The following is a 15,171-nucleotide window of genomic DNA, read 5'->3' as shown; positions in this document are numbered from 1 at the left end:
CTCTTGCTCAGGCTGGTTTCGAACTCCTGAGCTCAAACAATCCGCCCGCCTCGGCCTCCCAGAGAGCTAGGATTACAGGCGCGAGCCACCGCGCCCAGCCAGAATACAATGTCTTTTGCAGCAACTTGGAGAGAACTGGAGACCATTATCCTAAGTGAAGTACCTCAGGAATGGAAAAACAAACACCACATGTACCCATTAATGATCGGGAGCTAAATGATGGGTGTACACGGGCACAAAGAGCTGGAAAGGACATTGGAAACCAAGAAGGACAAGTGGGAGGAGGATGAGGGGTAAAAACTACTGGGGACAATGAACACTATTATGGTGATGGCCACACTCAAATCCATGACTTAAGTATTATACAAAGTATTTACATAACACAAACATTTGTACCCCCTTAATATTTTGAAATAAAAAAATAAAATTGAAGATTTTATATTCAATAAAAAAATATAAAACTGACTGTGGTGATGCACATCTCTGCCAATATACTAAAAACGAGCAAGTTGTATATGTAATTTATTGAATTTCATCTTTATTGAATTGTATCTCAATAAAGCTATTTAAAAAGAAGAAAAGTAATCCAAATGTTTTGTGCACTTGTTTTGCCACAGCTGCCTTGTCTGGTGGTATCTTTCATGGAAGGAAACCCTAAGGAAGTGGGGTAAGTGACTCAATAACTTGGCTCATGTGCCGGGTGGTGTGAGCTTTAGAAGCTCTGAGAACACAGCCTGTACAACCTGTGCTGAGCTGAGGGGGCTTTCACTCTGTGTTAGTCCCTTTTCTGTTGCTTTTAACAGAGTACCTGAAAATGGGTAATTTAGAAAGAAAAGGAATTTATTTCTTATAGTTATGGAGGCTGAGAAGTCCAAGGTCTAGGGGCTGCATTTGGTGAGGGTGGTCTTGGTGGTGGGACTCTGCAGAGTACCAAGGCGGCACAGGGCATCGCATGGCAAGGGGGCTGAGCGTACTGTATCAGGTCTCTCTTCCTCTTCTTATAAAACCACTGATACCACTCTCATGATAAGCCATGAATCCATTAACACATTAACCATTAACATATGAATGCGTTAATCCACTGATGGGGGCTCTGCCCTCATGATCCAATCACCTCTTAAAGGCCCCACCTCTCCATCCTGCCACATTGGGGATTAAATTTCAGCATGAGTTTTGCAGGGGACGAATATTCAAACCATAGCACACTGTAACTGAGAATGCCTGGCACCCATAATGCCAGAACTGACCAATCATCCAGGGGAGAATTTTTGAGGGAATGCTGTATACAGGCTAGCAGATCCCTTGTATGCTAGAAAGCCAGGTTTGGCAGTGGGAACCGAGGAACAGGAGCCTCAGTGGATACAGATCAGGATCGATTATTCCAAGTGGAAGGATAAAGGCTGAAACGTGGGGGGAGCAAGAACATGGTGTCAATCTATAAGTTTGCCAGGGAAACGGCCATAATAACAGAGCAACTGTCCAGACTAGCTCGTGTGTAAAATTGTTCCAGTCGTATGTATGTAAGATTGCACCTAAAGAGTGACTGCTGTACTTCTGAAAGGACAGATGTGACCCTCACTCAGAGTGAGTGTCATCTACAACTATGCACCTGGTAAATCTTTTTGGGTCTAGAAGTTTGCACTTCATCTGTCCTGGATCGTGTTGCTCATCTCCCTGTCACGTGTTCTTACTGTGGCCAAAGTCTTTCTATAGCCTTTGAGTAAGTAACTGCCACTGGATTTATCCAAGTGGTATTTATTTCTCATTCTTTCCTGCACACTCTCCTTGCATTATGACATTTGTCAGTTCAGTAGCATTGCAGATACAATATTCTATCTTCACCAGGTTTGGGAGGTAATCAGGAGCACACAATATAGTTCTTTGATTTAGCTACATAATCTCTGATATACACAGCAATCCCTCCCATAGAGCTCTCATTTTATCTTCATTTATATACTCTTCAGTATTTACCTCCCTGTTTGTGAATTTTTTTTGAAGGTGCATATTGCCTTCATACTAAAAATTCCTCTACTTTCCTTCTTAGCAGGTCATTTTCTTTTATGTAGGTGAATCTTTCTTTAATTATATTTTAATCACAAATGCCATCCTTAAAACTCTTTACTAGATTTAATTTAATAAAGTATTATTACATGTCTTGATAAACTGCAAAAATAATTCTGGCCTTTTTAAAATTTTATTGTGTGAGTTTATTATTTTTCTTTTCATCCCACCCATCGTGATGGTGATGGTCTTGTTTTTTTTTTTAATCTATGTCTTCTACCATTTCTTGTCTTTGTCTACCTTTCTACCACTGCAATCTTCAGCACATTTATAAAACAACATGTCAAGTGTAGATGAATGAATATCAAGGAAAAGGCTCATTATTTTTTGATGTATCCTAAGTCGAAAACACAAAACATCTTATATTTTTCTGTGGAGGGTTCTTATGGGTCAACAATGAACTATGAAACTTCTTGTCTAACAAGTTCATCCCTACATGGGACCAAGAACTTAATCGAAAAAAAAATATGTGACATGTGCTAAATATGTGCAGGAACTGTACTCCTATCATCACAACAAAGCATTGCTAATAAGGACTTATTCACCTGGTATGTTTTTTTATGTTGTATGTTTTTTATATATAGCTATATGATAATATTTATGTTGTCTCTAATTTCCTATTCAGCTGTTTCCTAGTGTGAATGATGAGACCTGCAGACTGTTGCTCCTGTCTTTGTGTCACATCTGGTATTTCCCATTATATTATTAGATTTCCCCCTCCAATTACTGTCTTTCCCCCTTCTTTCTCCTTTGAAAGTCCACTTGATCAAGTTATCTCGTCTCAGAGAAAACGAATCTCCCCTAGCCACATGAATAATACTCAATTTTTAGCCAAGGACTTCTCAATCTAGCCATGTCCAGAAACTCAAATCCCATCCCGTATTATATGTATGTAGCCAGCCACTCGGTCCCCATTTTCTGCCTTTCCTTCTCAATCTCCAACACCAACTTGGAAGAACCTGTGAAAATGCCACTTTTGCTTATGAGTCCTTCAGTTTTTTTCCCTGAGAATTTATAGTCTCTAGAGCTACTTCCCAGATTTTTTATGCAAGTGTCATTCATCCTTATAGAATCAGAAGGACTATGTAGCAATCAGTGCAGCTCCAAGAATTGGAAGTCTACTTCATTTCAGGTACACGTTTCAGGAAGAGAGCACCCCTGGTTGCCATGCTGAGTTAATATACAGTGACACCCTTCAGTGAGAGCAGCCTTATTCACCAGGATATAACTAGTCTTTGCAGGTACCTGCTTTCTATAATATTCAGAGTCCAGACTAGATTTACCCTTTTGGTAGTGACCTTTGTGTTTCTAATACAGCAGAACTGAACATTTAGTCACCAGCATGGCACTCCAGAATGTTTCTAGAATGTAAGCCATTATTTCAATGGTTCTTAAATATAGTTCTCAGATCAGCAGTATCAATGTCATCTGAGAACTTGATAGAAACGCAAATTTTTGGGCCCCACCCAGATCTGCTGAAACAGGAACGCTGGGGATGGGACTCAGCAATCTGTTTTAACAGGCCCTCTTGGTGATTCTGATGTAAGCTAAGGGTTGAGAACCTCTGTACTGGATTACACTGATTGAGGCAAGCTCCATGATTGTTCATTACCCAGCTGGCTCACTGCTTTTTTGGAATATGTTTTTTTGGCAGAATAGTAGGCATTTAGGTGCCCTTTGTAAGATTTTGGGATGCAGAGTATATTTACCCTATCCCCAATTCCAGATCCTTGGATGCCCTTCAACAAAAAGTCAGGAGGGTAAGTTTTGTTGTAACTGATTTCACTACTAGTTTAATTCCTTATGATTTTTAAGAAGTGGAATGATACTCTTTATAACAGGTACATAATCTATAATTAATTAATTAGTTCAACAAATATTTATTGAGCACCTACAATGGATTAGATGCTGGTGATATAGCAGTGAACAAAACAAACAAAATTCCCATCCCTCATGGAGCTTACATGAATCAACAGAAGATGAAACAGACATTAAGGTGAAGCATTTTGAAATACTGCAATATAATTCAATAGAAAAATAGGTTTTGACTTAACAAAACACATTTAAATCCAAAGTATTTTCATCAAGTTTTTGTTAATACCAAGTGCCAAATTCATTATTTGAAATAAAATATTTGCAAGCCAAAGTCATACCTTTTCGTACCAGAACTTGTGACTGCAAAACTGGTTACATATCTTCTTTCTCCATCATTTATTGCCCAGATTTCTGAATTTGCAAGGTAATGTTTTTCTTACCTGAGGTCCCCAGACTTCTTCTAATGGGAGGTGCTTGTTAAGCTCAATCATTGACTTCCATGTCTGTGCTTCACTCAAACAACCATTCTGTCAAAAGATTGCATGTATGTGGATATGTAGAAGTTTTCATATCATTTATTCCAAAGTACTTAATATATTTTGTTGCCTTTGAAAATTTTATGTTTTTAAAAATTACATTATTTAAATGTTTGCTGTTATACAGGGGAACAATTGACTTTTGTATATGGACCTTGTATGGAGGGAACTTGTTAAACTCACTTATTAATTCTAATTGTTTCACATGAACAGTTACGTCTCCTGTGAATATGAGTTTTATTTCTTCGTTTCCCATTCTTATACCTTTTATTTATTTTTTGCCTTATTACAAAGATCTTCAGAAACAACATTGTATAGAAGTTGTGATAATAGCCACCCTTGTTTTGTTCCTGATTCCGAGGTAAGGCTTTCAAATTCTCACCATTAACTATGTTTGCTGTAATTTTTTTCTATTTATATTTTATTAGGTTAAGGAAGTTACTATTTATTTATAATTTTCTAAGATTTATTTTTAAAATGTTACGTATAAGTGATAAATTTTTAGTCAAATAACTATTCCTCAACTATTGCAATAATTTTATGCCTTTTCTTCTTTATTCTGTTAATATAATGAATTATTTTGATTTTAAAATAATATATCAACTCTTCATTCATGAAATAAAACTTGGTCTGGATGTATTATTCTTTAATATATTGCTGGGTTTGATTTGCTAATATTTTGTTTAGAAACTATGTTTATTATTTTTCTTCTCTTTTAAGAGTCACAAAATGAGTTGGGAAGTCCCACCATCTGCCTACTCAGTTCTTTGGAAGAGTTTTTACAAGGCCAAAGAAATATTTTCCTTAAATGTTTGGTAGACTTCAGGAAAATCATCTGGGTCTAGAGTTTTCTATTTTTTTTTCTTCTAACACAAGAAAGTTTGGTAAGTTGTGTCTGATGATGCAGGGAGTGAACCTGAGTCTAGTAAGTCCTCCAGATCCAGGAGCCCATGTGGCAGCTGTCTTTCTTTGGCAAGACTTTGGTGGTGGTGTGGTCTTTGATCAGGATGCACGTTAATGTCTGATTTTCTCTTAGTGATGTTACCAGCTATTGATGCTCAATGTCTATGTCCAATTAGTTCATTGGGGTTGTAAAATGGGATGTTCCAATTTTATCATTTCCTTTTCATTTATCAACTGGAATAATCTATAAAGAGATGCTTCCCCTCATCTGCTATTTGGTTACCCGATAGTATAGTTCATAATAAAAAAAAAAAAGATAATTTCAGCCAGGCACAATGGCTCACGCCTGGAATCCTAGCACTTTGGGAGGCTGAGGTGGGAGGTTTGCTTGAGCCCAGCAGTTCAAGGTTGCAGTGAGCTATGATGAGGCCACTGCACTTGAGCCTGGGCAAAAAGCGAGACCTTGTCTCAAAGAAAAGAGAAGCTTTAAGACTTTCACTATTGAATATGATGTTTTCTGTGATGAGAATCTAATTTTATTTCTCTTACACACTGCTCGTGTCTTTGCCTAGATGCCTGCTTGGGTTAGTGGTTCTGGTTTGATATTCTCAAGTACATGGTATACGCTTTCAAAATGAATTCAGCAAAGTCTCAGGCTACAAAATCAATACACACAAATCTGAGGCATTCATATATGCCAACAACAGTCAAGCAGAAGATCAAATCAAAAGTGCATTTCCTTTTACAATAGCCTCAAAGAAAATTAAATATCTAGGAATATATTTAACAAAAGATGTAAGAGACTTATACAGGGAGAACTACGAAACACTAAAAAAAGAAATTGTAGAAGATGTAAACAGATGGAAAAACCTACCTTGCTCATGGATTGGTAGAATCAATATCGTTAAAATGTCCATACTACCTAAAGTGATCTACAGAATTAATGCAATCCCTATCAAAATCCCATTATCGTTCTTCACAGATCTGGAAAAAATAATTCTACGCTTTGTATGGAACCAGAAAAGACTTCGTATAGCCAAAGCAATCTTAAGTAAAAAGAACAAACTGGGAGGTATCAGTTTACCAGACTTTAAACTGTACTACCAGGCTATAGTAACTAAAACAGCTTGGTACTGGCACAAGAATAGCGACATTGACCTCTGGAACAGGACTGAGAATCCAGAGATGAAACCATCTGCATATGGTAATCTAATCTTTGACAAAGCTGACAAAAACATACACTGGGGAAAAGAAACTCTTTTCAATAAATGGTGCTGGGAAAACTGGATAGCCACATGCAGAAGACTGAAACTAGACCTCCATCTTTCACCTCTCACAAAAATCAATTCAAGATGGATAACAGACTTAAACCTAAGGCATGAAACCTTAAGAATTCTAAATGAAGATGTTGGGAAGACCCTTTCCGACATCGGCCTAGGCAAGGAATTCTTGAAGAAGAACCCCAAAGCAATCGCCGCAGCAACAAAAATAAATAAGTGGGATCTAATCAAATTAAAAAGCTTCTGCACTGCCAAGGAAACTATCATTAGAGTGAATAGACAGCCCACAGAATGGGAAAAAATATTTGCTCTCTACACATCTGATAAAGGGCTGATAACCAGAATCTATCTAGAACTCAAAAAAATCAACAAGAAAAAATCAAACAACCCCATCAACAAATGAGCAAGCGAAATGAACAGAAACTTTTCAAAAGAAGACAGAATAATGGCCAGCAAACATATAAAAAAATGCTCAACATCTCTAATCATTAGAGAAATGCAAATCAAAACCACAATGAGGTATCACCTAACCCCGGTGAGATTGGCCTCTATCAAAAAAACACAATACAACAAATGTTGGCGAGGATGTGGAGAGACAGGAACACTTTTACACTGCTGGTGGGACTGCAAATTAGTGCAACCTCTGTGGAAAAGAATTTGGAGATACCTCAGAGAGCTAAAAATAGAAATATCATTCGATCCAGCAATAGCACTATTAGGCATCTACCCAAAAGAGCACAAAACATTCTACGATAAAGACATCTGCACCCGAATGTTTATGGCAGCACAATTCACTATTGCAAGAATGTGGAAACAACCCAAGTGCCCGTCAATCCATGAGTGGATTATCAAAATTTGGTATATGTTTACAATGGAATATTACTCATCATAAGAAACGACAGTGATCTAGCACCTCTTATACTTTCCTGGATTAAACTTAAGCCCATTATCCAAAGTGGGGCACCACCACAAGAGCAGAAGAACAGGATCCATTTGTACTCACCATCAAATTGGTACTAACTGATCAACACTAGGTTGATCACATGGCAGAAATACTCACTAGGGATTAGGGGGATGGGAGGGCAAATCTATAACTAAAGGACACGGGGAGCAATAAAGGGAGGGAAGGGCATTTCTTTAACCCGCATTTCGGTGAGGCAAAGATATAAAGTGTAACTACAATGTTTGTACCCTCACAAAACCCTGGAAAAAAAAAAAAAAAAAAAAATCTTTTTTAGGAGGAGATGTTTTCTTGAATTAAAGTGTTAGTATTGGTTTCATTCCTTTCCTTTGTTTTTCTTTTTCAGGCCTTCCACTCGTCTGTGGATTGCCCATCTTCAGTATTTGTCATTTTCTCTCAAATCCTTTTTATTCAATCAATCCTTCATTTCCTTTTACTTTAATTTTTTCTCTCTTCTAATTTTATATATCTTTTAAAGCATTATCTGTTGCTCACTTTCATTTTTTTAAAGGATATCTTCTTCAGTATAGAATTTGAGGTTGAAAGTTATTTTCTTTTAGCAGTTTAAGGATGTTTAAAGATATTTTTGTTTAGTTTTCTGGTTTTCATTATTTCTATTGGGAAGTCAGCTTTAAATCTTATAGTTACACCTTGAAAGTAACTAATTTTTTCTCCAGCCGCTTTAAAAATTTTTCTCTTTGTCTTCTTTATAGGTCAATAATGGATTTTTTTTTTTTTATTAAACATCAGAGTCATCCAGTTTAGAGATTACAGAAAGCAAATAATTCACAAGAATAAATCCCAAATATATGGCTAAAGACATTTTTTCCTGACTCCGTCAGACTTGAATATATTAGAAGCAAAAGGCTCCAAAGTCCATTAGGACAAAGACCAGAAGAATGATGATATGATTTTAGAAATGTTATTATGGTGTTTCTGAATGCAGATTACTTTTTTTCCTGTGGCTTGATGTTTCTCAGCAGTTTTGGAAAATGTTGCTTCTGCCCTCCAATCTCTCTCCTTTATTACTAGGGCTCCAATTCTTAGATCATAGCACTGAATCCTCTATGTCCCTTTTGCTTTCTCTCTATTTTGTATCATTTTATCTCTTCATGTTAATTATGGATATTTTATTGACATCTCTTTTAGTTGAATAAGTCTCTCTTTAGCCATTACACCCAATAATTGAGTTCCTAATGCCAATTATTGCAATTTTAGTTTTTTTCTATTATCCAAGTGATCAGTAACTCAGATACAGGCCTTGAACAACTCAGATATAGGTATAGGTAAGCAGAAAGAGGAGCGTTTTATGTTGCCCTAACAGTGAACAGAAACACCACTAGGGAAAAGGAGAGACAGAGATACAGAGAAATAGATCTTGGCTGGCAGAAGAACTGAACTCTGGAGCTCAAGCTGGGTAGGAAAGAAGGGAAGAAAGATGAGAGTGATGGAGAGGGAGAAAGCAGAGGGTTCAATATAGTAGATGATGAGATTATGTGAGAAAAAGTGAGAGACGGCAGAGTAGTGGGAGTAACAGTGAGAGAGCTAAGGGAGTGGGCGGGTGAGGTCAGAGGCTGAAATGTTTGAATTTAAATGCAGTTTTAATAGGGGGAGCTGCATTAGTCAAGCTACAATAGTAAACCATAACTCTCAGAGGATTTACACAATAAAAATTTAATTCTTGGTCACACGAAGTCCAATGCAGATATCCCTGGTTAGGTGGTTCTTATGGGTGACTCTCATCAAAACAGTAAATTAGGAATCCAGGCTTTTTTCTATCTAGTGGCTCCTTGAAGTCTCTCCACTGGATCATTTTCATCCAGCTCTCATCTACTCCATCCTTAATGGTTGCTGTAATAAACTGATGTGAGGTAAGATGGGAAGCATGGGAGTTTATGTGATTCCTTCTTAAGCACTTCATCTGGAAATGACACATATAACTTCTGCTCATATTCTAGTCATGAGAACAAGTCATATGGCCCCACCTAGATGCGAATGGGTCTGGGAAATGTAGTCCCTGTTCAGAAACCTTCCCAGCAATACCCCTATATGATGGATGGCAGAATTCAGGAGTCAGCTGTAATCATTCACAGAGCATGAGGAAAAATGATCAAGTTCTGAGTATATGACATCAGCAAGGAGGGATAGGGCAGTTGTTGATCGAGTGGCAGGAACCTCAAACGAAGGGATTTTTACTTAGAGTGAATAGATAATGATCTGGAAATGATACCAGGGATTAGGGAGAACATCAAGCCAAAATCTCATCCTTAAGTTTATGGGGTGGGAGAAAGAATACCCTTGGTTTGATAAAACTGTATGGAATAGAATATCCTCTGCAGAACTTTTCTTGAAGAAAGATCTAGGAGCATTTAACACTAAGGTATAATGGAAATGTTTGAGAAGGAACAGAGTAATGGGAATTTGCACCAAAGTAGAGGATGGATACAATAGTTCAGGGGAGAGACTACAGGGGAGGAAGTAGACCAGACGTTGTGCTGAACAACTATAGGAGGAATATGTGGTGGAATGGATTTATTTGGCTACATAATTGAAAGACAATTAGTTCTTTTTTTTTTTTTTTTTTTTTGAGACAGGGTCTTGCTCTGTCACCCAGGCTAGAGTGTAGTAGTGTTACTGCAGCCTGAAACTTCTGGGCTCAAGTGATCCTCCTGCCTCAGCTTCCTAAGTAGCTGGGACTACAGGATCGTGCCACCATGCCCAGCTAATTTTTTCTATTTTTAGCAGAAATGGGGTCTCACTCTTGCTGAGACTGGTCTCCAACTCCTGAGCTCAAGCAATCCTCCTGCCTCAGCCTCCCGGAGTGCTAGGATTACAGGCATGAGCCACCCTGCCCTGTCAAGACAATTAATTCTTGCAGTACTCTGGAGGGTGGAAGGTGGAACTCATTTCTCTTGGCTGCCATCTAGATGGGTTATACTTCTTGGATAATTAAGTTCTCTAGTAGATAAGAACATTATTTTGGAAGGAGACAGCTCTGGTTTTGAGAGTGAGATCTCTGGGCAATCTTAGGAATCAATGCTGGTAACTCCTAGAGAGGTGCCATCGTGATAGGAAGCCCTCAGGGCAGAAAGGCCCTCACAGGGAGGTGAAGTGTGGTGACTGGGAATGGTAAGGACATTCTGCTGTGTTCTATAATGTGAAAGGACAGAATAAGGGGATTCATTAAGGAGGCTGAGATCAACCAGTCAGGGAGGATGGAAGAAAACCAGGACAGAGTAGGAACGTTGAAGCCAAGGTCAGCAGAGTTAAATGATTCAGAGAAGTCAAGTGAGATGAAGCCTAAAGGGTGTTCATCTGATTTAGTATACATGTAGTGAATGTTCTAAGGCCAAAGGCAGACTCATAAATGATCAAATATTAAATACAGTTTGGAGAGAAAAGAAAATATTCATATATAATTGCATCATCCTACTATGAACTTTATTTTATTTTTTCTGACTCCTGTGGGCTGTTTTATGTGACAATGGCTGCTTTTTTCATAAATGAATTTTAGTAATCATAGAATTTAATATAGAGGTTTCTATATTAATAATTTAATATAGAAAAAACATGTTTTTTCTACTCACTGCTGCCTGGTTCTATTTTCTTTAGATTATTTGTATATAGTTTTAAATTTGAAAGACATGTTTAACTGCATGCTAAATTCTGTTAGATTCAAAGATGTCATACCTGCTTCATAGTAGTATTAAAGCTATAGTCATCCCTGCCATGTATTTCCCACACTATGAAATTTGCTTCAACATCTTGAATAAATCCGTTATCATTGAATCTGAAAGAAACAACAATCACAAAAATAATAGTTTAGTGTAAAATAGAGGGGTTAAGAGTTCGGCTTTTGAGTTAAATGGGCTTAAGTTTAAATGCTGTCTTTATCACTAAACAGCTTTGTGACCCTGGGAAAGTCTCATTGTGCTGATCTGTCAAATAATAATAGTGCCTACTGTATGGTCTACTTTGACAGCTGAATGGAATAACAGGTGTGAAAATAGGTGCAATAAACACCTAATAGTAACAAAGTAGGAAATGTTCACTTTTTAAACTGTTGGAACCATATGTTCTCTTCACTTTGATAGGGACCATATATCGATAAGATGAGGGTATCCTGAGCCCTGCTGTTCTGGATGTTAGCCAGGAGAAAGATGGAAGGATTCGATGAATGGAGAAAGGTGTCATTTGATCAACAAATGTTCATTGGTTGCTTATTATGTACTAGAGAGTGAAACCACTGAATTACTACAGTGAGAACTGAGATGCTGGCAGGTCCTCCAGGAGGAACCAGCTGGAAGATGTGGCTGAATCTCAAAGGAGCAGCAGCTTTGGTAGGCTGAGGTGGGGCTGAGAAGCAGGAGTGTGTAAGCTCACTGGAGCGACGTCACACACAGTCCTTGCTCCCAGAATGGAAGGTGACTTCTACCAAGGGCAAAGAGTGCAACATGGACATAATACCCCGCCCATGATCCTGGGGCTGGATACATAAGTCCCATTGAGCTTAGAGTATTTACCTCAATCAAACTCAGTGAGTTTTAAAACAGATGTGGTACTTCATGTAAGATTCCTTTTTTCCTGCTACCATATGAAAATAGGGGCTTGAGACCAAAACTAAAGTTCAGTTATTGATAAAGTCATACCTTTGGGTACCAGAACTTGTGACTTTAAAATTTGTTACATATCTTCCTTTTCCATCAGTTATTACCCTTATTTCTGAATGAAATTGTCCCCCACACCTCTTGGGAGGAAATTCTCATTTGGGATCTTGGTCTCAGGCACTTGCTTCTAGGCTGCTGACTTTTGGACTGTTGCCCCACTTTCTGATATAATTTCTTGATTCCAGCTCTATGTCTGTTCATAAAAAATAATAGGCCCTTTACAGTGTCTTGTTTTTCACTGCCCAGATCTCTGCTTCCCCTTGTAGTAGTTGCATCTGGCTTTTCAGGTTTGCTACTACTTGCTACCCATCTAACCCTGGTTATAAAAAGCAGTTATTGTCCCAGTCTCACAAATTGGGCACAAAAATTTTAAGTGTCAAAAAGTGGTATCTGAGAAGTTATTTTTTTCCATCCTAATTAGTTTTGAGAAATCAGAAAGAGATGAACTCAGAAGGTGAGTTCTCACACAGGCATGACTAGCTAGGCATTGGATTATTAGTGCCTTTACTCCTTTCTTGGTGGGGGAGGAGGGCCACAGAGAATTCTAAAGTTCAGGTGAGAGCTCTGCACCCTCTCTCCACAGAAAAATGCACATATGTGTGGGCACACACACACTTTTGTATATAGTTTCAGACATTGGGTCAAGCTTTAGCAAAGCTCTAATTCTAGCAGCTTTGGAAGAAGCAGGATGTTTTATTGTATCTTCCAAAAGTCATCATATTCTTGAATTCTTGAATTATTAAGAACTACTTATAACCCATATGTTTTACTTAAAATAAAAATAAAAACAAAAACATCTTAATTGAACTGAACTGGCATCTTCCTCAACTTCACAAGAGAAATAAGCTACAGTGTCATCTAGTGGCAATAAGGAAAAATCGCATGACTCATAATTGCTGGGCTTATAATCGTCTTTGATAATGTTTTATTTATTTCATTGAAAATATATGACAAAAATACTATGTATGTAAGCATAATTTATTTTCATTAATGGTCATTAATGTAAGATATGATACTAATTAAACCTGGGAAATTCAGAAATGTCACTAGTTGGCAACTCTTCCCTATAATTTGTAACTTCTCCACTATGGCAGTTCCACTTTTGAAACTGGGAAGGAGAGAACTCTCTGTTGATCTACAAATCCACTAGACACAATCCTTGTGGATAGCCCATTGTATTAACCATGTCTTTTATTTTCTGCATTTTGATGCTTTAACATCTGGAGGGCCTTGCTGACCCTAGAAGGACTGCCTGGGTTGGCCAATTCCTAGAGACAGTAAACAACTCTTCCAGGAGCCCCTTTCATATGGAAACCAACCAGTCTAGAGCCCTTACCCCCAACCGCCTCCTTTATGGGCTCTCATAATCTGGGCTGCTATCCACCTGCCCTAATCACCCAGAACCAGATTTCAGACAACTAGGGATAGCTCCTATTCCCCAGAGCCCCCTGAAATTATTCAGACTAGCCAATCCCAAACCTACTTACCTTACCTTGCTTATTCTTTCCTACAGAAACTACAAAAGGCATCTTGCCCACATTTTCCCTGCACTCCCTCTGCCTTCTGACAGACCCTGGTGTTTCCCCATGTGGCCCTGTGTGGCATGCCTTGCCTCCAGTTCCTAGGGATCTGTATGTATAATAAACTTCTTCCTTCATGATAGTCATTTCTGCATCTGTATGTCTTACATACCTGATTTAAACAAATCCTGGATATCCTTAAAACACCTATCATACTTGCTCTTGAACTCCCTGCATGGTAACAGAATAATTGTGTTTCACTGTTTCCTCTGGGGTGGTTTCTGTGGCACCAAATTCTAGTTGGGGATGGGACAAAAATAGATTTACCATCAAATGCGAATAAGAGTGAAGCAAGTCCTGGGACCATGATCCAACTGGGATTGTGAGACTTATGTTCCCAGCTGGATCACACTCCCAGGACTTGGCTTCACTCTTACTCGCATTTGATGGTGAAAAATTCTGCCCCACATGTTCCTGAGCCATTCCCTATAAAGACATTTATTGTAATCCGGAGGCCTAGACTATAGACTAATTTCCCAGCCACCACCCCTGCCACTGATTCTCAAAGCTTAATTAATTAAAGTCTGCCTGATTCTCAAAGCTAATTAATTAATTAGCATCTAAATTTTACTTCCAGTAATTTATCCTAATGGCATAACCGGACCAGTGTGTGAATATATACATAAATAGATATTTGATAATATAATAGCAAAACATTTAGAAATATGGGTCATTTATCTTATATTTTTTCTATATTTTAAATTTTATAAGAGCCCTGTTAGTTTTATAACCATAATCCAAGAATAAAAAAGTCAGAGAGGAAAGCAAACAAATACAAAATTACTTGGAAAAGCCTTCCTATTAGCATTTTATTCATATTATTATTATGAAATGTTTATAAGAATTAAGTCAGGGATATTATTTCTGAATCTCCTTAATGTACTTATCAGCAATCTAGTTTTTTTCCTTACAAGCTTTCATTTATTATTGGCACAGAGAAAGAAAAATCACGTCACTTGGGGAAGAGTCCCTACAAAATAGGCAGGGGTGCTGGTAGGAGCTTGGGGAGAGATTTAGAGAGGGTAAAGGAGGGGCTCAGATGCTGCCGGCAGGCTTGAGAAGGCTCTCAGCTCTCTTACCCACTTGAGTCTCAGCTGCCAAATTGCAATCTCCCCCAGGATGTAAAGACCAGGGCAGCCTAGCTTGGTATAACTAGCACTGAAAACCAACATACTAAGTACTCAAAAATGTATTAATAAATGCATGATTAATTAATACTTTTATCTTGAAACTTTCAAAATAAGTTAAAAATTTTGATGAGAATATACTTACAATTGAATCACAGGTTGAAACTTTTCTGTGAACTCAAGTCTTAATGGGCAGCCGTATTCTTCCCAATCATACCTTACTTTCTAGAAAAGGAAAAGT

The 15,171-nt window shown here is 37.9% G+C and overlaps 1 protein-coding gene across 1 annotated transcript in view; it reads right to left on the bottom strand.

Annotated features, from left to right (window-relative positions):
* The window catches only part of LOC105810366 (chromosome unknown open reading frame, human C1orf101), a 99,255-nt gene that overhangs the window by 19,430 nt on the left and 64,654 nt on the right, over positions 1 to 15,171 (bottom strand). The window contains exons 17-19 of the mRNA XM_012644337.1: positions 15,076 to 15,155; positions 11,247 to 11,346; positions 4,317 to 4,403 (exon numbers count right to left, since the gene is read on the bottom strand). Of these exons, the coding sequence (XP_012499791.1) occupies positions 4,317 to 4,403; positions 11,247 to 11,346; positions 15,076 to 15,155 (267 nt within the window). The remainder of the gene's footprint in view (positions 1 to 4,316; positions 4,404 to 11,246; positions 11,347 to 15,075; positions 15,156 to 15,171) is intronic.

Source organism: Propithecus coquereli, unplaced genomic scaffold (assembly GCF_000956105.1).
Source record: "Propithecus coquereli isolate 6110/MARCELLA unplaced genomic scaffold, Pcoq_1.0 Scaffold210, whole genome shotgun sequence".
NCBI classification, from domain to species: Eukaryota; Metazoa; Chordata; class Mammalia; order Primates; family Indriidae; genus Propithecus; species Propithecus coquereli.
This window is presented reverse-complemented; position numbering and strand designations above follow the sequence as displayed.